Here is a 16411-nt window from a genome sequence, read left to right as displayed (position 1 = left end):
CGAACTTATCGTAAAATCCAATAATGTTTAGAATGAATTATTAATAGAGCGGTGACATTTTAGTTTCTTATAAACGTAACTTTCGTAGCAATAAACTTTGTAAGGAATTTTTATTATGTGATGTGAAAGATAATAAATGGTGTTGATATGTTATGATTATGATTTTTCGATCCGTGCAATATAAATATTATGAATAAATGAAAATTTCATATTAATGACTACCTGCTGAAGGACGAGATAGGGGTAGAAGGAGTTTGACTTGCCAATTTTTAGTGAGTAGGATAGGCTTAGACGTGACACCACCTAGGTACCACCATGGCACTTACAATGCTGTCACCAATAAGTTCAAACCTTACTATGGTTGCCAGACGCAAAATACTTACATGACTTCAAGACATATGACCCTCGTGTCTTGAATGGGGTCTCTAAAGATTTGACTGTGGCACGATTATGACTGTTGTCTATGGAGATGATATTTCGTTAGATGAAATGCGTGGATGACCAAAGAGTATTATGTGCGTCATTTATGTTGTAGAATGATACACACATGTGGTGGCGATCAACGCAAGAAGTTCTTCGTCTTGGTGGAACTGTAATCACATGACAATCGTTCAAATAAGAATTCTAGGAAGAATATTAACTAAGCAAAGCCAAATTAAAGAAACAATATAAATTCATTAGCTTGCTCCAAATTTGCCACTATGTTGGTGGAAATCACGAGATCGATGAGATTAACTCTAAATTGGTCAATACAAAGTCTAAGAACACAAAGAGATTCATCATGTGGTCCGAGGTTTCGTTACAGTCTTGATGCCTACTAATTATATTGTTGCCCATAGAACAACTACAAATGATGGCAAACGACCTAGTTAGGAGACTCCAGAGGCTAACAGTATTCACAACTTCAGTAACACAAATAGAACTCTCTGACAAAATTGCATCAAACCCCAAGCCACCTTGACGCCCGTAGCAGGCAGGCAAGCATATCATTTAAAAATAAAGGACATATTCAACATCTCTGTCAACAGTGTTTTACAGGTCATATGGCTAGTTATCACCCAAGAAAAACTACTGAAGACATTGTCAATTAGCCGTCAAGCTCAAGTGGTGTATATAAACCTATACAAATTCGCGAACAAGCAAAAGGGTATGTGTAACGACCTAGATCCACCGCCAGCAGATATTGTTCTCTTTGGACTTTCCCTTTCGGGTTTGCCCTCAAAGCTTTAAAACGTATCTGCTAGGGGAAGGTTTCCACACCCTTATAAATGGTTGTTTGTTCTTCTTCCTAACCAATATGGGACATCACAGTGCCTCCATCAGTAAGGACGTCGATAATCCAAATACGATGGTAGTAAGTACTCTATCTATTCTCGAGTATCTCGAGCATCTTGGTATTGCATCGAGGTTGACCACTTTACTTAGAACACACAAATGAAAGTCAAAGTCAAACATTGTAACCGCAACATAAAAAGAAAAAGAAAAGAAAAGAAGTTTATATGGTAAGTAAGTTCCCACTCGCAATTCCCAAAATTAGTGGCACAAAAGTTGATCTTCCCCAACCTCCTAACGCCCCACTCCCTATTCACCTTTATATATTCTCTCCCCATTTCCACTTCTCTCCCACTCCCAATTTCTCTCCCATTTCTCTCCCATTTCCCCTCCAATGGCGTCCTCCGCCCATTTCATCCTCTTCTTAGCCCTCGCCGGAACCCTAATTTCACGCGCCCAGTCCCTCACTTGCTCTTCCCAATCCTTCTCCAACAGATCCTTCGCCCACTGCGACGATCTCCCCCATCTCGACGCCTTTCTCCACTGGACCTACGACCCCAAAAATTCCTCTCTCTCCCTTGCTTTTCTCGCCTCTCCGCCGCATTCCTCCGGCTGGGTCGCCTGGGCCGTCAACCCCACCTCCACCGGCATGGCCGGAGCCCAGGCCCTAGTCGCCTCTGTTTCCGGCAAATCCCCCACCGTCCGTACCTTCAACATCTCCTCCTACTCCTCTGTTGTCCCCTCACCGAAACTCTCCTTCCTCGTCTGGGGCCTCGCCGCGGAATATTCCGATGGTCGGTTCACTATCTTCGCCACCGTCAAAGTTCCGCCTAAAACCAAGTCGCTGAACCAGGTCTGGCAAGTTGGACCGGCGGTTGACCCGGATTCTGGTGTTCCTGTAGTTCATGAGTTCGAACAGGCTAATTTGAAGGCCACGGGCGTGTTGGAGTTTGATAAGAAGTCTAGTGCTAGTCCTGCCCCATATGCTCACGACGGCGCGTCTCCTGCACCTTCGCCAGCGATTGTCGGTGTCAACGAAACCACCACTTCCACCACCGCGCCCAGCCCTGAAAAGAGTGGGGTCGCCGCCGGAATTAGAAGCGGAAATTTGGGGCTGGTTGTGGGTTGGTTTGTGTTTGTTTGGGGGATTTTTAGTGTCTAATTTTAATTTAGAAAAAAAAAAAAAAAAAAAGAAGCAAAACTCAGTGACTTTATATTCTGATTTTTGGGGTTTTTTTTTTTATATTTATTTTCGTTACAACAAAATAGAAAAATATAATAATATTTTCGTTTTAATCGTTTATTTCCATTTGTTTTGGAGAATTATTCTAATTTTTGTTATAAAAACAATATCTATAATAACACAACTCTCCTATTTAATAATAATAATAATAATAATAATAATAATAATTTATTTTGAAAAAAATATATAATATTTTACATTATTATTGAATCATATTTAATTCACATAATTTACCCAATTAAAAAGGAAATGACAAATTAGTATATTCTCAATTGAAATCTCAAAAATAAATTAAATACTATTTATTTTAATATAAAATTTAAAATTAATTCCGACCATTTAAGCCCATTATTTTTAGAGTCTATTTTAACTCGTTAGTCATTCAGGCTCGCAATTTTGAAAGGTATCCGAGAGAGAGGATTTTCACGTATTTGTAAGCGTTTCCGGTTTACAACCAACAGTGTGATCTCAAATGTTCCGTCTCTAAATTTTAGGTACGAAAAAGTAATATTTTTATTTTAACAAATTTAATAAAAAAATATATAATTTAAAATTGGACACCTGAAATATAAGAAGAAATTTTAACTTTTCTATTTTAATTTAAAGTTTTCGAATATTTAATTACATAAATCTAACCTGTTTTTTGCTCTTTTTATGGAAATAAATATAGTCTTAATAATTAAAAAATTAATTATTTTTTTTTTCAAAATTTGATCTGTTTTTAGACTTTCAAAAATATTTATTTAAATCTCAAATATTAAAAAAAAAAAATATTATTTTAATTTCCAAAATAGTCAAATATTTGAACACCGACGCTTATTATTTTCAATACTCAATAAATGGACTCTTTTACTCTATTTTATTTTTATTTTCTAAAAAAGAAAGTCTTACCATTAAACTTTGAAAAAGTGATGCAATTTCTTTTAAATAGTTAAAATTTTATTTTTATATTTAGATTTAGACATTTTTTGACTTTTTTTTGTTTCTTCTTTTTTAGAATGGGAATTAAATATTTGTTTTCGCACATGTAAATGAATTAAAAGTTGTTTGAACGTGAATTAAATATTTAATTAATATCATATAAACTTATAAAAATTTAAATTTAAAAAAATACATGTTAATTTCATAAGTTAAGTAATTAGGAACCAATAAATAAACAAATAAACAAAAATGGGAAGATGGATGAGGTGATGATGACGTAAGGGTAATGTCATGGAAAAGCATGCGTGGCACGTGGTTAGGAAGAGAAAAAGGTGAAGCGCGGAGTGAAGGTGAAGTTGACAGGTGGAAGGTAGGATGCCAGGTCAGCGGCATGGAATTGTTTCCCATAATTGTGTTTTTTTTTTTTAATAATCTCTCATAATTTCCGTTCATAATTCATTCCTTCTTCCTTCGCTGTCACCCTTTCCTTCCCTCATTTTCCACGTCTTCTTAAATTCTATTTTCATTTTCATTATTTTTTTTTATTTACTTATTTTACTTTGAAATTTGTTTTTTAAAAATATATATTTAATTTTGAAATCCTTTCAAATATTATCCCACAATGCAACTAACATTATTTACAATTAAAATATATATTTAAATCATTTTCATAAAATCAATTATCACGTTATTTTATTTTAAATGAGTTAAGAATGAAACGTCTTGTGAAATAAGAACTAGAGATATCCATTTAACCCATGAAATTGAGATTCTGCCAGATTTAGCTAAATGAGATCAGGGCATGATCTAAATATTTATTTACAAGTCTATATTTTTACTAGAAACCCAATTCGTGTGGAGGATTCTCCTCCAAATTCTTTCGAACAACAACATCGACCTAATTTCTGTGGTATTTTCTATTATAACCAATCTGTTCAACCCCTAACTTAACCCAGTTCATCCAATCCGGTGGATGTGAAATAAATATATCTATTTTTGTGACATTTTAGTAAAACACCATTAAACTTTAGAAATTTCATCAATATGGTTTAAATTAAAAAAAAAAAAAAAAAAAAAAAAAAAAAAAAAAAAAAAAAAAAAAGAAAAGAAAAGAATACTCTTAATTTTTTTTGAAGTTCAAAAATACCCTTTTAGTTAGTATGGTTCAAAATCCTATTAATTTTTTTAGAAAACATTTGAAGTTCCTAGGTTATTAACAATTCCGCTACTGACAGATAATTTTGAATTTTAAATTTTTTTTAAAGATATGAATTTCATTTAAAAATTTAAACGTATTATTTGAAACAAAATATTAAGGATAATTGGAAAATATCGTTTAGAAATATTTTGTATATTAAATAATTTTAAAAGTGGAGGGTAAATTGAAAATAGAAGAAAAATGGAAGGATGGAAACGTAATTTCCATCATATAAACATTATCCAGATGGAAATAGAAAATAAAAGGAAAGAAAATAAAAAGAAAAAAAATAAATAAATAAAATCGGCCTCTGCCACCGCAGCAATGAAGAAGCTCCCACCACGTGTCGCGAAACGGCGAAACTAATTTTGAATTTGAATTTGAATTTGAATTTGAATTTGAATTAAAATTTTCTAATGATAGCATATTTAATTCCGGTGGTAAATTTATTAAAGCAATATCTTCGAAATTCCAGTGCCCCGCAAAAAACTCGACAACTCCCAATTCCTCCTCCTCCTCCTCCTCCTCCTCCTCCTCCTCCTCTTCCATGGCGTCTCCGAGTTGGGGGTTGTTTTTTATCCTTTCTCTTTCTCTTCTTCTTTCTCCTGCAAATTCTCGCCCCTGTTCTTCCACTAAATTCTCCAACAACAATCTCTATTCTCACTGCTCCGATCTCCCTTACCTTTCCGCCTCCCTCCATTCCACTTTTGATTCTTCCAATTCCTCTCTTTCCGTTGCATTTGTTGCCGATCACTCCAATGCCGCGGGATGGATCGCTTGGGCTGTCAATCCCACCTCCACTGGTATGGCCGGTTCTCAGGCTCTTGTTGCCTATCTCGACGCTGGTGTTCCGGTTGTCAAGACTTATGATGTTGCGTCTTATGGTTCTGTTAAGCCTTCTGAGCTTTCCTTTGAGGTTTGGGATGTGGCGGGGGAACTTTCCGGTGGAGAGTTCATTATTTTCGCGAAGTTGAAGGTGCCTGTGGCTGCTACGACGCTGAATCAGGTCTGGCAGGTCGGGCCGTCTGTGGATGGAACTCGTTTGGGCGTTCATGAGTTTAAACCGGAAAATCTTAAAGCGAAAGGAACCCTAAGTTTGTCAGGTGGTGAATCGACGAGCACCGCATCTGGCGGCGGTGAAATCGATCCACGAATGATAAGGAAAAATGTGCGATCTCTACGGAAAATTTGTCCCCTGATTTTTATATCGTTTCACCGATTTCCTCCGCTTTAACTTTTCTTCTTTTTTTCCTCTGCGTTTAATCTTTCAGATTCATGGAGTTTTGAACGCGGTGAGTTGGGGGCTTCTGTTCCCGATAGGAATCGTGATTGCGAGGTACCTTAGGGTTTTTCCGTCGGCGGATCCGGCGTGGTTTTATCTTCATATTTCATGCCAGATTTCTGCGTACGCCATTGGAGTGGCGGGTTGGGGGACTGGAATGAAGCTTGGGAGTGAATCAGAAGGGTATCAGGTATTCGATCACCGGAATATCGGAATCGCGCTTTTCTCCATGGCCACTTTGCAGGTACTTCTTCTTCCTTTCTCCTTTTCGGTTCCGTTTCGGCATTTTCTCCTTGCATTCTGCAAAATTTCCCGGAAAATAGTTAACTCAGATAAAGTTGATTGAGATAAAATAGTTGGAATTAGTAATGGATATTGAAAGAATATGAGTGTGACAGATGTTCGCACTGTTCTTGAGACCAAAAAAGGATCACAAATACAGAGTATATTGGAACATATACCACCACAGCATTGGATACTCAATCTTGATCCTTGGCATCATCAATGTGTTCAAGGGCTTCCACATGCTTAGCCCTGATCACAAATGGAAGTTTGCCTATGTGGTTTCCATCGTCGTCGTGGGCGCCATTGCTCTCATCTTAGAACTCGTGACATGGATTGTGGTTATCAAAAGGAAATCCATCAACAAATCCACTTAGCTGCTTCATCATATATATCCTTTTCCTCCCCCTTATATTCTATGTTTATTATTTATCATATTGTTGTGAGGATCATTCGTCGGTCCTTGAGAGAGAAAGAGAAAGAGAAAGAGAAAGATAGAGTTCTTTGCACAATTAAATATACATATCTTGTTTTAATCATACTCTCACTCACTTTACTATCATCAATGTCATATCTATGAAACAATGTGAGACTACCGATGCGGACTAGAGATGTGTAAAAAACAAGATGATTGAGGGCCTATTAGGGTATTAATGTAACAGTTCAAGTCCATTGCTGTCCATTAGAGTATTAATGTAACAGTTCAAGTCCATTGTTGTCCATTAGAGTATTAATGTAACAGTTCAAGCCCACTCCTGTTATTGTCTAGTTTCACAATTTTAAAATGTAAGGAGAGGTTTCTACACCATTACAAGGAGTTATTTGTTCTCCTCTACCAATAATGATGTGGGATCTCACAATCCACCTCCTTAGAGATCAGCGTCTCTTACAATCCACCTCCTTAGAGGTCGTCTTAATCTACCTCCTTAAAGATCAGCGTCTCTCAGAATCCACCTCCTTAGAGGTCATCTTAATCCACCTCCTTAGAGACCAGCGTCTCTCACAATCCACCTCCTTAGAGGTCGTCTTAATTCACCTCCTTAGAGACCAGCGTCTCTCACAATCCACCTCCTTAGAGGTTGTCTTAATTCACCTCCTTAGAGATCAGCGTCTCTCACAATCCACCTCCTTAGAAGTCGTCTTCCCTCACTCATTCCTCATTCCAATAGATATAAGATCTCACAATTAATTAACAATCGTCTTATAAATTTCAAATTTAAGAAAGCACCGAGACTTGATTAAGATATAAATTAATCAACCCTACTAAAATGGAAGGGAAAGTATGTCAAGTGGGCCCTTCGATTATTTTTTTATTTTATTTTATTTATTTATTTATTTTGCTTCGTAGATATAATTTGGAAAACAGGATAAAGTGAGTGAGGGGCCTTATTTTTTTTCGAACAAAAAGTACACACGTTTATCCCTATTTTTTCTTTTTGAAAAAATTCCAAAAATACAGTTTATGATGATACATTTGGAAGTATATATATATTATGTGATTGGGACTTTACCAAAACATTGCTTGCAACTCGCAAACAAGACAACTTCAAAGGGACTCATTAATTTCCCACCATATACCTCTCTTCAATGAAACAAAATAATGATGAAAATGATCGATACTATTGTTGTTGAGATTTTTCATACAACCACATAATATTATATTTTATTACAAGAGTAATTTGAAATAATGTGGTTGTAGAGACTTGAATTCGAAAAATAATTTAAAAAGTACAGACTTATTTTGTAACAATTGCTAATTATTTGATCTACATCGCTAATTACTTGATCTAATATGTCTAATAAGACTCAGAGTCGTTCAATTTTAGTCTAAAAGCAACAACAAATTACAAGAACGTACAAATGCTAAGATACTTTGAAACTTTTGAAAGTTTAAGCAAAAGTTGAAGCAATTTAAGATCATACTCAATACTCACCCACTTTACGCCCCAAAATTTGGTCCAACAGCCAGGTGGGGGCAGTCCCACAAATTTGCATCTGCAAGCACTAACAAAATTATCATACAGAATTCCAACTTCAGTTTTATGGAAAACGAAAAACTCAATTCTCTTTTGTTCCATTTAATATTTCAATGATAAGAATCTCACTTCCTGTTAATACTCTGCCAAAGCTCTGGTGTTTTGAGAATACAACCAGTAGAGTGGGAAGTGGGGGAAGCAGCTAAATTTCTAACCTTGCTCTGTACATTATATCCAAACTTCGAAATTGCTGGAAGATCCAATTTTCTCCCCTAATATAATTTTACATGAATAATCAAGTAAAATAATATAATAGTTGTTGATGGTAATAAATCAAGGAACCTGAACTAATTAAAATAAACCACTTATGAACTACTTTCACCCAGAATATACAACTCACAAATTATGTCAAGATGAGGGATCAAGGTTTTCTCAATGCAGAAGCTGCTCCCATGACGACTGCCAAAACAATTCCAAGTCCTGCGCCGAGGGAAGCGCCAACTGCAGCAGCTGTTAACGAGTTCTCCTTGGCTTTTGCATCTCGAGTTGCATCCATCGACATTGCGCGTTCATATTCCAATTCCATGAAAAGTCTCTCCCTAGCCAGCTCCTTCCGATCAAAAATGGAAATCATTGGTGATTTAAACTTCAGAATCAGACCATAGCAACCAAAAAAAGACGGATGATTTCAGAGAAGCTACAATTGGAACATATGCGCATAAAATTTGAAATCATATTACACAAAAATGAGACGCCAAGAAAAAAGAAAAAAAATAATAATGATCTGAGAAAAATGGGAGATTTTAAGCTTTTTTACAGAACTACAAATTTTTTGGGTAACGGGATGAAGGAAGTGAAAAAAAAAAAGGAGAGGGTCGTGGTAAAGCTACAGATTCTTTGAATTAGATGTTCAAACCTGAAACGAAGCCTCCTCGTGGCTACGAAGTACACGATGGATAAGCTGACAGAGAGAGTTGACACCCTCCACTGGTAGAACAGTCTCTTTCCTCTGAAAAGGCCTCTTAACAAGATTGATTGGAGCAAGAAAAAGCTTTTGAGCAGCCATTGTCACATCCGAGTCTCCAATAATTGCACTGGTGGACAAGGAAGCAGTAGCAGCACCGGGATTAAAAACATAAGGACTCGAATTGATTATTCCAGTAGTGGATGGAGATGCTTGATAAGCTCGCAAAACGGCTTCAATTTCTGCTTTCTGTTGATGCGCACTTACAGAAAACTTGTTTGTTATAGCAAGGACCCATGGAATACCAAGAGACTTAGCCTCATCCAAAAGTAGAGATAATGCCGGCTTAGGCTGTGATCCATTTGATTGCACGCATAAAGGTACTTTATGCGACAGATTATGAACAAGAACCAGCAAATCTGTTTTCCGACTGAGGTCACGAATCCCCATCCATAGTTCATCCCTGAAACTGGATGCCTCCATCTTAAGTTCCTAAAACAAAGAAAAAATAAGGTAAGAACAAAAATTGAAATATACATAGAAGACATTATTCACATGTACAAAAAGGCATGAGTAAAATTTGCATCCATCAGAGTAGAACCAGCTCTAAAATACAGTGTATCACATTCCAGCTACATGGAGATCCATTCAGCAGACAGACATCACAGCATGTTCAAATACAAACCTACTTCATATGTTTCTTAATACTAAATAGATAATAAAGGAAGGTACACATATCACTAATTTACAAAAACATAATTTAATAGTGAAGGCAAGCCTAGTGAAGCAAAGACATTATACTAGTTCAGAGCTTTCATTTGCACCATTAAAACCATAAAAAAACCATGAAGGGACAGCACAGTGGAAGGATGGAGGAAAAAAAAAAAAAAAAACTCATACGATTGTTGTGCCAAGATTCCCAACAACAATACAAAACGGAAAAAAAAATGACAACCATATATAGCAAAGGCAAAACAGATGGATTTTTAATGAGTTAAAGTCAAACCTGCAGATTCACTCCTGGCGAGTCACAATAACAAATGCCACCAGCAATTGCTTCTTCAACTCCCATTGCTGGAAGCAGATGCTCAATGCGTGGAATGGGGGTCATCCGATCCTGATTAACTATTGCCTTGAAAAGTGAAGTTTTGCCCGAACCCTGAACATCCCATGAGTTACATTCATCACACACAAGAGAGAGAGAGAAAGAGAGGGAGGGGGGGGGGGGGGGGGGGGTTGAACATACCTCAAGGCCAATTAGCCGCACCCTGCGAGTTCTCACATGTACCTCTTTCATGATTGTTGCAAAATCACTGGTACAGAATATGAAAAAGTCACCCAAACCATCAGGACGAATGAATTTCTCCATATTAAAGGGTAATCTATGTTCTGAACTAGAATCGTCAACAGATGAATTAGTCACTGGGAACAGTGGACTTGCTGAATCCGCCACTGCCTTATGGTTTGGTGGTCGCTTCAGAGGTGTTCCAACCACAACTCGCATTGTTTGAAGTTCAGGGGCTCCCTGACTAGAAGAGATGGTTGGAACTGGGGGAAAGGACTCCACCCTCGTTGAACACCTGAGTAAATGCCGAGTAAGACCTTCAATATTTAACTGTCCATTTGAAACGAACTGACAACTGCCAACTTCAATATAACAATATTTAAGAAGCTAAGGGTTTATTTGGAAAACTATCTTCACAAACGTTCTTTTTTGTGTATGTTCCAAAACTCTTCGATGTTTTAATATAGGTGATAGGAAGACTTGCAAAAACTAATGTTATTTAAATCATTCAATAGTCTCATAAGAATTCAAATAGTGGAAGAACCAAAACCATGGAAAGTTATGTGGTGTAATTGATATGTACAATTCTTCCACCCCCCAACCCATTGCCCACTGTGCAATGAGCGAAGTGGAAGAAGAAAAGAAGCCCATCAGACAGCTTTCCAAAGATTTCAGGTAGTACCTCTCAAGAGCCCACTAGATAACCACTTAAAAGGATGATGCTCATATTTACTCACAATAACCTTACCTCGAGTTACATTCATCACACAAGAGAGAGAAAGAGGCATAGAGCTATACCAGTTACCATTTACTTGAGCATGCACAAGAGTACAAAGATGCAAGCCAAATCCAGTGATCTCAACTTTTAAAGGGTCACAGTTTTTCTGACCGGGCATACCACTCCATCCAAGAGGAACAACAGAAGTTGCAGTCCGAATAATTGGAGACTCCACTATTTGTGCAAGCTTGACAGTACCTGCAACAGCAAGTCCAAGCCACTGCTGAAGATGCGGAAATTGCTGCATTTGTTCCACTCCCATGATAGATGAGGCATCATCTTTCATACATAATTCATAGATTCTGCACAGAGACCAGTTTCAAACAATATAAAAGTACGTCATATTGAAAACACCACATTTATTGTATTAAAAGTCAAAATATAAAAAATGGAAGGAAAACAAAGAAAAAAGAAAAACTATGTATGACGTTCGCACATTTCTGGGCTTTACAAAATCAAGATCTAGTCCAAAATCAGAAACACCGCTTGATGTCAAGATGTTGAGAAAATAATCAGTTATATGTTGCCTTAACACATGTTTCAGGATTGAAAGTTGCCCATATAAGCCATCAAGACCGAAAGATTTCTCTCTTTATTTTTATTATTATTATTATTATTATTATTATTTTTTGTTTTTAAGAAACATGGAGAAAGATGTAAATTTGTATGTAGCATAATTATGTGTAGATTAAAATTTTATTATTTAATATCCTTTAGTTTCCTTCGTTGAAATTTCTCTTCTATTATATTCACCCATATTTTGGGTCCTTAAAACAATTTCTTCAAAAACATCAAAAGAAATATTAAAAAACGAGAAGAGGCTGAAGGACTTCTCACATCATTAACTAATAATACCTTTACCTAATATTGAAAAATTTAATCATGCAACAGTGAAATATATTTCAGAAGGTTAACAAAGTTCGGTTAAGAAAGCCAATATGACACAAATCACTATGAAAGCACACAATAAAAGCACCACAAAGCATGTAAATAAGTTACCCTCCCGTTAGATACCTTGGAGCCGCATTTTATTATCATAGAAAACATTTACATAATTCCACAAAAAAAACCCAATCAAAATAGTAGTCTAATTTCATTAAATTAAGATGGTTCAAAAATTGAAATTAAAACATGATAAGAACTAAGCTTCAAATAAAGAGTGATTGACTACCTCAGGAATCGTGATCTATATGATTTCATCGAGTGTGATTGGAACCGTTCCCGTAGTTCTGCAATTACAGAACTTACCTGAAAATACCTTTGCCAGAAGAAAGCAAACAACATGAGAAAATTCAAAACAGAACCCACATGGTATTCAAATAATTTCTCAAACTAACTGCTACTAAAAAAATCAATAATCTACAGAAGTTTCAAATGTGGAAGAAAATCTGATTGTTAAGCATAAGAAACACATACCGAAGTCAGCTTTGAATATTCAGCTCCAGAGAGTGACTCAACCGTAGAATTCCCCAAGAGATAAAGCTGCAATATAAGAATAATTGTGTTTGAATTTACAAAAAAAAAATTAAAACAAAACTTTCAATGAAGAAATAGAGAAGTATACAATAGGGAACAAAAAATCAGTTGGTAAAGAAAAGAGGTAGGCAAAGAAAGTAATTAAATAACTACGTGCAAAATAAGAAAACGTACTTGCCCAAAAGGAACATATGAAGGTAAATAAGGCACTTTACGCCAGTTCCTACCAACCCCGTTCTTTTTAGCAGATTTTACATTTGTAGGTGGACAACTATCGGAGTCAGAAATTGGCTTCAGAGATATACCATCCAAACCCTCCTCGATTTCAAGAGATTGAGGTTCAACAACATCATCTTCAAGTAAGGCTGTTGAAACAGAATCTGATGCTGAAGATGTCCCAACAGGAGCCTTATGTTTTTCTCTGTACTTATTAACTTGCCTTCTAACACTTTCCAAAGGAACGAGCTTTGAAAGCCTCCAGAAGGAAGTCTGTACAGGGCCCAGACCTAAAACCAACTGCTCCCCATCCTTCTCTTTTGGCTTCTCGGTCCCTTCCTCACGTTTGTTTGTCAGTAAATTATTGCCTCGAGTCTCAGGTGACGCATTAAGAGGCTGGGCATTATAATGGTGAAAATATGCAGGAGACAATAAACGTGGGACCAAATCTTCTGGAATGCAGTAACTCTTAAAATGATGCTGCCAGCCTTTCCTATTGACGTAACTGAAAGGGGGAAATGTTGAGGTGACAATTAAAAATTTAATTAGTTTAAAAAAGAAAAGGAAACTGACAAATCATATATGAAGACATACTCTCTCAAAGCTGCATTTCCAACTGGAGGCTGGGAAAAAGTAATACATTTGACTTGAAATTTTTCACTCTCCTTTAGAGGAGAAGAGGCTGCAATACCCCTAAGAATGGCAAGAGTAGCTAAAACTGCTACCTAAGAAGGATAGCAACAAGAGTTACGTTGTGCAGTTCACTACACAAAATCAACTGCTAAAACTAAATAAGAACTGGGCTTACAGCTCCACCAAGTGAGTGTCCACATAGCACAAGTTTCTGTTTCTTCTTTTGAGCAAGCCTGTATAACTCCAAAGCAGGTATTCCATTGGCACGAGCCAAGAAACCCTGAGGATTGATATAACATGAAGGATAAGGCGTTTTGCAAGCACATACGGAGGGGGGAAACTCAAAAAATATTTTTATAAAAATTATTTGCACTTAGTTTAAAGGCAGAATTGGAACCTGTGACCAGAATTTTAAAATTACTAATTATTTAATATAATTTAAGATTTTAAATTAATTAAATTTTAAAAAAATTATAAATAGTAAGGAATCTTGCACTAGCCTCCCTGATCAGGAGCAGCGAAGAATATGCTAACGACCTTTTCATTAGTTATCCTTTTACACAACAGATTAGAATCGTATCAACAATAATCTGGGTTCTATTTTGTTTCTCCATATAATATCAACCTCTTTTTGGTCAAACTAGAATTCTTCGAAGAATTTTGCTCAATGCTACTCTTTAGAAAATTCAGTTAAACAGAAGTACAAGATCCCTCAGCTGTTGATAATACTGATTTTGGAATCTTCTTTGTCTTATTACCTCCTCATAAGAGTGCCCTAACTAAGAGCTTCTGCAATAACTCTCCTAATCTAATGAAAGTTGGAGAGGTCTGTTACTACGGCTAGGGAAATTTGGAGGATATATTTTCCTCACTTCACTTTTATTAATCACTTTAATCAATAAATTTGTTTCTCATAAAGGAAAATGTTCTGTGAAAATCAGAAAACCCAACAAAATCTCGTAACATAGGGGTTAAAAGAATCGTACAGTTCCTAATTAGGTTCCACATAAGCTGGACAAAAAAATAGTACAACAAAATTAGTTACCCGATGGGCAGCAGGTTTGGATTTATTCTTCAGCTGCTTAGTTTTTGACTCGAGGGGATTCCATGAGCTCTCAAATTTTCCCTTTTGATTCTCATCTTCATCAGAATTCAAAACATCGGTCCCATCAACACCATCCACCACATCTTCATGGAATATTGCTCCTTGTAGTATATTCACATCAGCCATTACATCCCTTACATTATGCAAAGCAAAAAGTTACAAAGAAAACAAAGAAGGGGGGAAGAGGGAACAAAAAAGAAAAAAAAAAAAGAGTGAAGAAAAAAGTTTCCACACACAGACAATGAATTCTAAAGTAGACTCAAGCAGCAAGAGAATCAACTACTTCCCAACTTACTTGTATTGCTTTGTTCCAATGAATGAAGCAAACAATGTATCGCCAGCTTCTGCCAGTAAATACCTAAAAACAATGATACAACCTCATAAGCACCCCCAACAAAACTCTAATGATTCAACCATCTACTAGCCCACCAGCTTAAATAAAATGATGGATAAAAAAAAAATAATACAGCATGTAACAAGAATATTATGTGAGTTTCATTCATTTCCAGCTATTGGTGAACAATCCAATTATAGAACAAGAGAAGTTCAGATGAGTTAAAACTCACGTTAAGCATAGGACCGTTGAAATCACTTTTCTCAGTTTTTTTCCTTATAAAAAATGGAGCCTAGAAGATCAAGCATAGTACAAATCCATATGGAAAAGTAAAGTTAGAAGCACCCCATGGATAGGATTGGAGTTCCGAGTGTGTGATATGAAAGATTATCAGGAGCAGAAGTAAACATTTCTGAATCGAATTCAATAAAAGAATGAAAACCTGTGTGGAACATGATCTGAAGATGGTTGCACACGTTCCAGAGAAACAACTTGTTCTCCAAAGTCAGCCTTGAATTTATTCACAGCTCGAACTAACTCACTTGCAGGTCTCTACAATGTTCATTCATTTAAGCATTTTATGCAAGGATGATATGCTCTTAGATCAGTTAACAAATGGAAGAAGATATAGATTGGTGTCATACAGAAAGAAAGAAACAGCAGCAAGAAGCTACAAATCATAAAGGAAAGGTACTCGACCACTCTAAGCTTAAAGGAAAGGACCAAATTCTTTTATTTAAACTCCCTCACATAAACTTCCACAAGTAGCACGCTCAGCCAAACACCGGTGGCACACTATTCAGTATGAACCATTATAGTTTCTAGTAACATCATGAACACAACGTTTCTGAAATGAAAATAATCAAGTTCCCTTCAATTCTCCCGAACTTCCAGAATCATCGAAATGTAAACAAACAAACAAACAATTACAAGACGTTCCAGATCGTCGATACCTTGTAAACGCATTCGGAAAGAACCATGCAACACAGAATCTCCTGCAGGTCAGCAACAGACTCAGCCTTAAGAGCAAGGCAGAGGTCATGAAGTTGCTGCCTCCGCCGCTCGTACTGTTGCTGAATCTTCTTCCTCTGCTCCCTGTAGTCGGAGTTCCAGAACGGCCACCTCATTTTCCATTGCAGAGGGCCCCAAGAGACCTTGAGGACCTTGTCGCGCTGATCTCTGACCCACGACTCGAATCGGCTTTGAAAGGACTGCACTCGGTCCATCCAAAAGCCCTAATCGGATTCACCGGGCAGGAAGAGGAAGTGGCCAATGTGGTAGCAGTGGAAGTTTTATGCTGAAAATCTTGAGAGGAGGAAGATTAAAGGGGCTACCCAAGAGATGGATCGCGTGCGTTAGTATAGAAGAATATGCCACACCCTTTTTCCTTTCTTTTTAGCTAAATTAATACAAAATACCTTCAAAAAAAAAATATCATACTTATTA

General features: G+C 36.6%; 3 protein-coding genes across 5 annotated transcripts; 2 read left to right on the top strand and 1 right to left on the bottom strand.

Moving 5' to 3' along the window:
• Window positions 1-1571: 1571 nt before the first annotated feature.
• On the top strand, window positions 1572-2473 carry LOC111807609 (auxin-induced in root cultures protein 12). Its single transcript, XM_023693407.2, has one exon. It carries the CDS (start codon window positions 1667-1669, stop codon window positions 2432-2434), a length of 768 nt encoding a protein of 255 aa, XP_023549175.1. The 5' UTR covers window positions 1572-1666; the 3' UTR covers window positions 2435-2473.
• Window positions 2474-5091: 2618 nt separating this feature from the next.
• On the top strand, window positions 5092-6734 carry LOC111807794 (cytochrome b561 and DOMON domain-containing protein At3g25290). The gene is made up of 3 exons (XM_023693663.2): window positions 5092-5802; window positions 5906-6160; window positions 6315-6734. Exons 1-3 carry the CDS (start codon window positions 5182-5184, stop codon window positions 6573-6575), a joined length of 1137 nt encoding a protein of 378 aa, XP_023549431.2. The 5' UTR covers window positions 5092-5181; the 3' UTR covers window positions 6576-6734.
• Window positions 6196-16319, bottom strand: LOC111807608 (lipase class 3 family protein). Of its 3 annotated transcripts, XR_002816960.2 has the most exons (17): window positions 15919-16319; window positions 15408-15517; window positions 14927-14989; window positions 14572-14764; window positions 13702-13806; window positions 13488-13618; window positions 12852-13398; window positions 12618-12683; window positions 12373-12449; window positions 11222-11503; window positions 10385-10718; window positions 10145-10297; window positions 9091-9630; window positions 8575-8784; window positions 8390-8446; window positions 8133-8193; window positions 6196-6216 (listed from the first exon to the last, which is right to left on the bottom strand). XR_002816960.2 is itself a non-coding variant. In XM_023693406.2 (15 exons), exons 1-14 carry the CDS (start codon window positions 16189-16191, stop codon window positions 8596-8598), a joined length of 3063 nt encoding a protein of 1020 aa, XP_023549174.2. In that variant the 5' UTR covers window positions 16192-16319; the 3' UTR covers window positions 8254-8446; window positions 8575-8595. The 3 variants fall into 3 exon arrangements, 2 of the variants coding, with proteins under 2 accessions (XP_023549174.2, XP_023549173.2); XM_023693406.2 differs by lacking the exons at window positions 6196-6216; window positions 8133-8193 and having other exon boundaries at window positions 8254-8446; XM_023693405.2 differs by lacking the exons at window positions 6196-6216; window positions 8133-8193 and having other exon boundaries at window positions 8378-8784.
• Between the last annotated feature and the right edge of the window lie 92 nt (window positions 16320-16411).

The sequence above is a fragment of the Cucurbita pepo genome, chromosome 12 (assembly GCF_057944985.1).
Source record: "Cucurbita pepo subsp. pepo isolate OVF chromosome 12, ASM5794498v1, whole genome shotgun sequence".
Lineage (NCBI taxonomy): Eukaryota > Viridiplantae > Streptophyta > Magnoliopsida > Cucurbitales > Cucurbitaceae > Cucurbita > Cucurbita pepo.
The sequence above is the reverse complement of the archived record's forward strand: the minus strand, read 5'-3'. Positions and strand labels throughout refer to the sequence as shown.

Coding starts and splice junctions, on each gene's coding strand:
- LOC111807609 (XM_023693407.2), top strand. CDS start 1,667: ATGGCGTCCTCCGCCCATTTCATCCTCTTCTTAGCCCTCGCCGGAACC.
- LOC111807794 (XM_023693663.2), top strand. CDS start 5,182: ATGGCGTCTCCGAGTTGGGGGTTGTTTTTTATCCTTTCTCTTTCTCTT. Junction 5,803..5,905: donor CACGAATGATAAGGAAAAAT/GTGCGATCTCTA, acceptor TTAATCTTTCAG/ATTCATGGAGTTTTGAACGC. Junction 6,161..6,314: donor TCTCCATGGCCACTTTGCAG/GTACTTCTTCTT, acceptor TGAGTGTGACAG/ATGTTCGCACTGTTCTTGAG.
- LOC111807608 (XM_023693406.2), bottom strand. CDS start 16,191: ATGGACCGAGTGCAGTCCTTTCAAAGCCGATTCGAGTCGTGGGTCAGA. Junction 15,518..15,918: donor TTTCCGAATGCGTTTACAAG/GTATCGACGATC, acceptor TGAACATTGTAG/AGACCTGCAAGTGAGTTAGT. Junction 13,619..13,701: donor GACACTCACTTGGTGGAGCT/GTAAGCCCAGTT, acceptor TATCCTTCTTAG/GTAGCAGTTTTAGCTACTCT.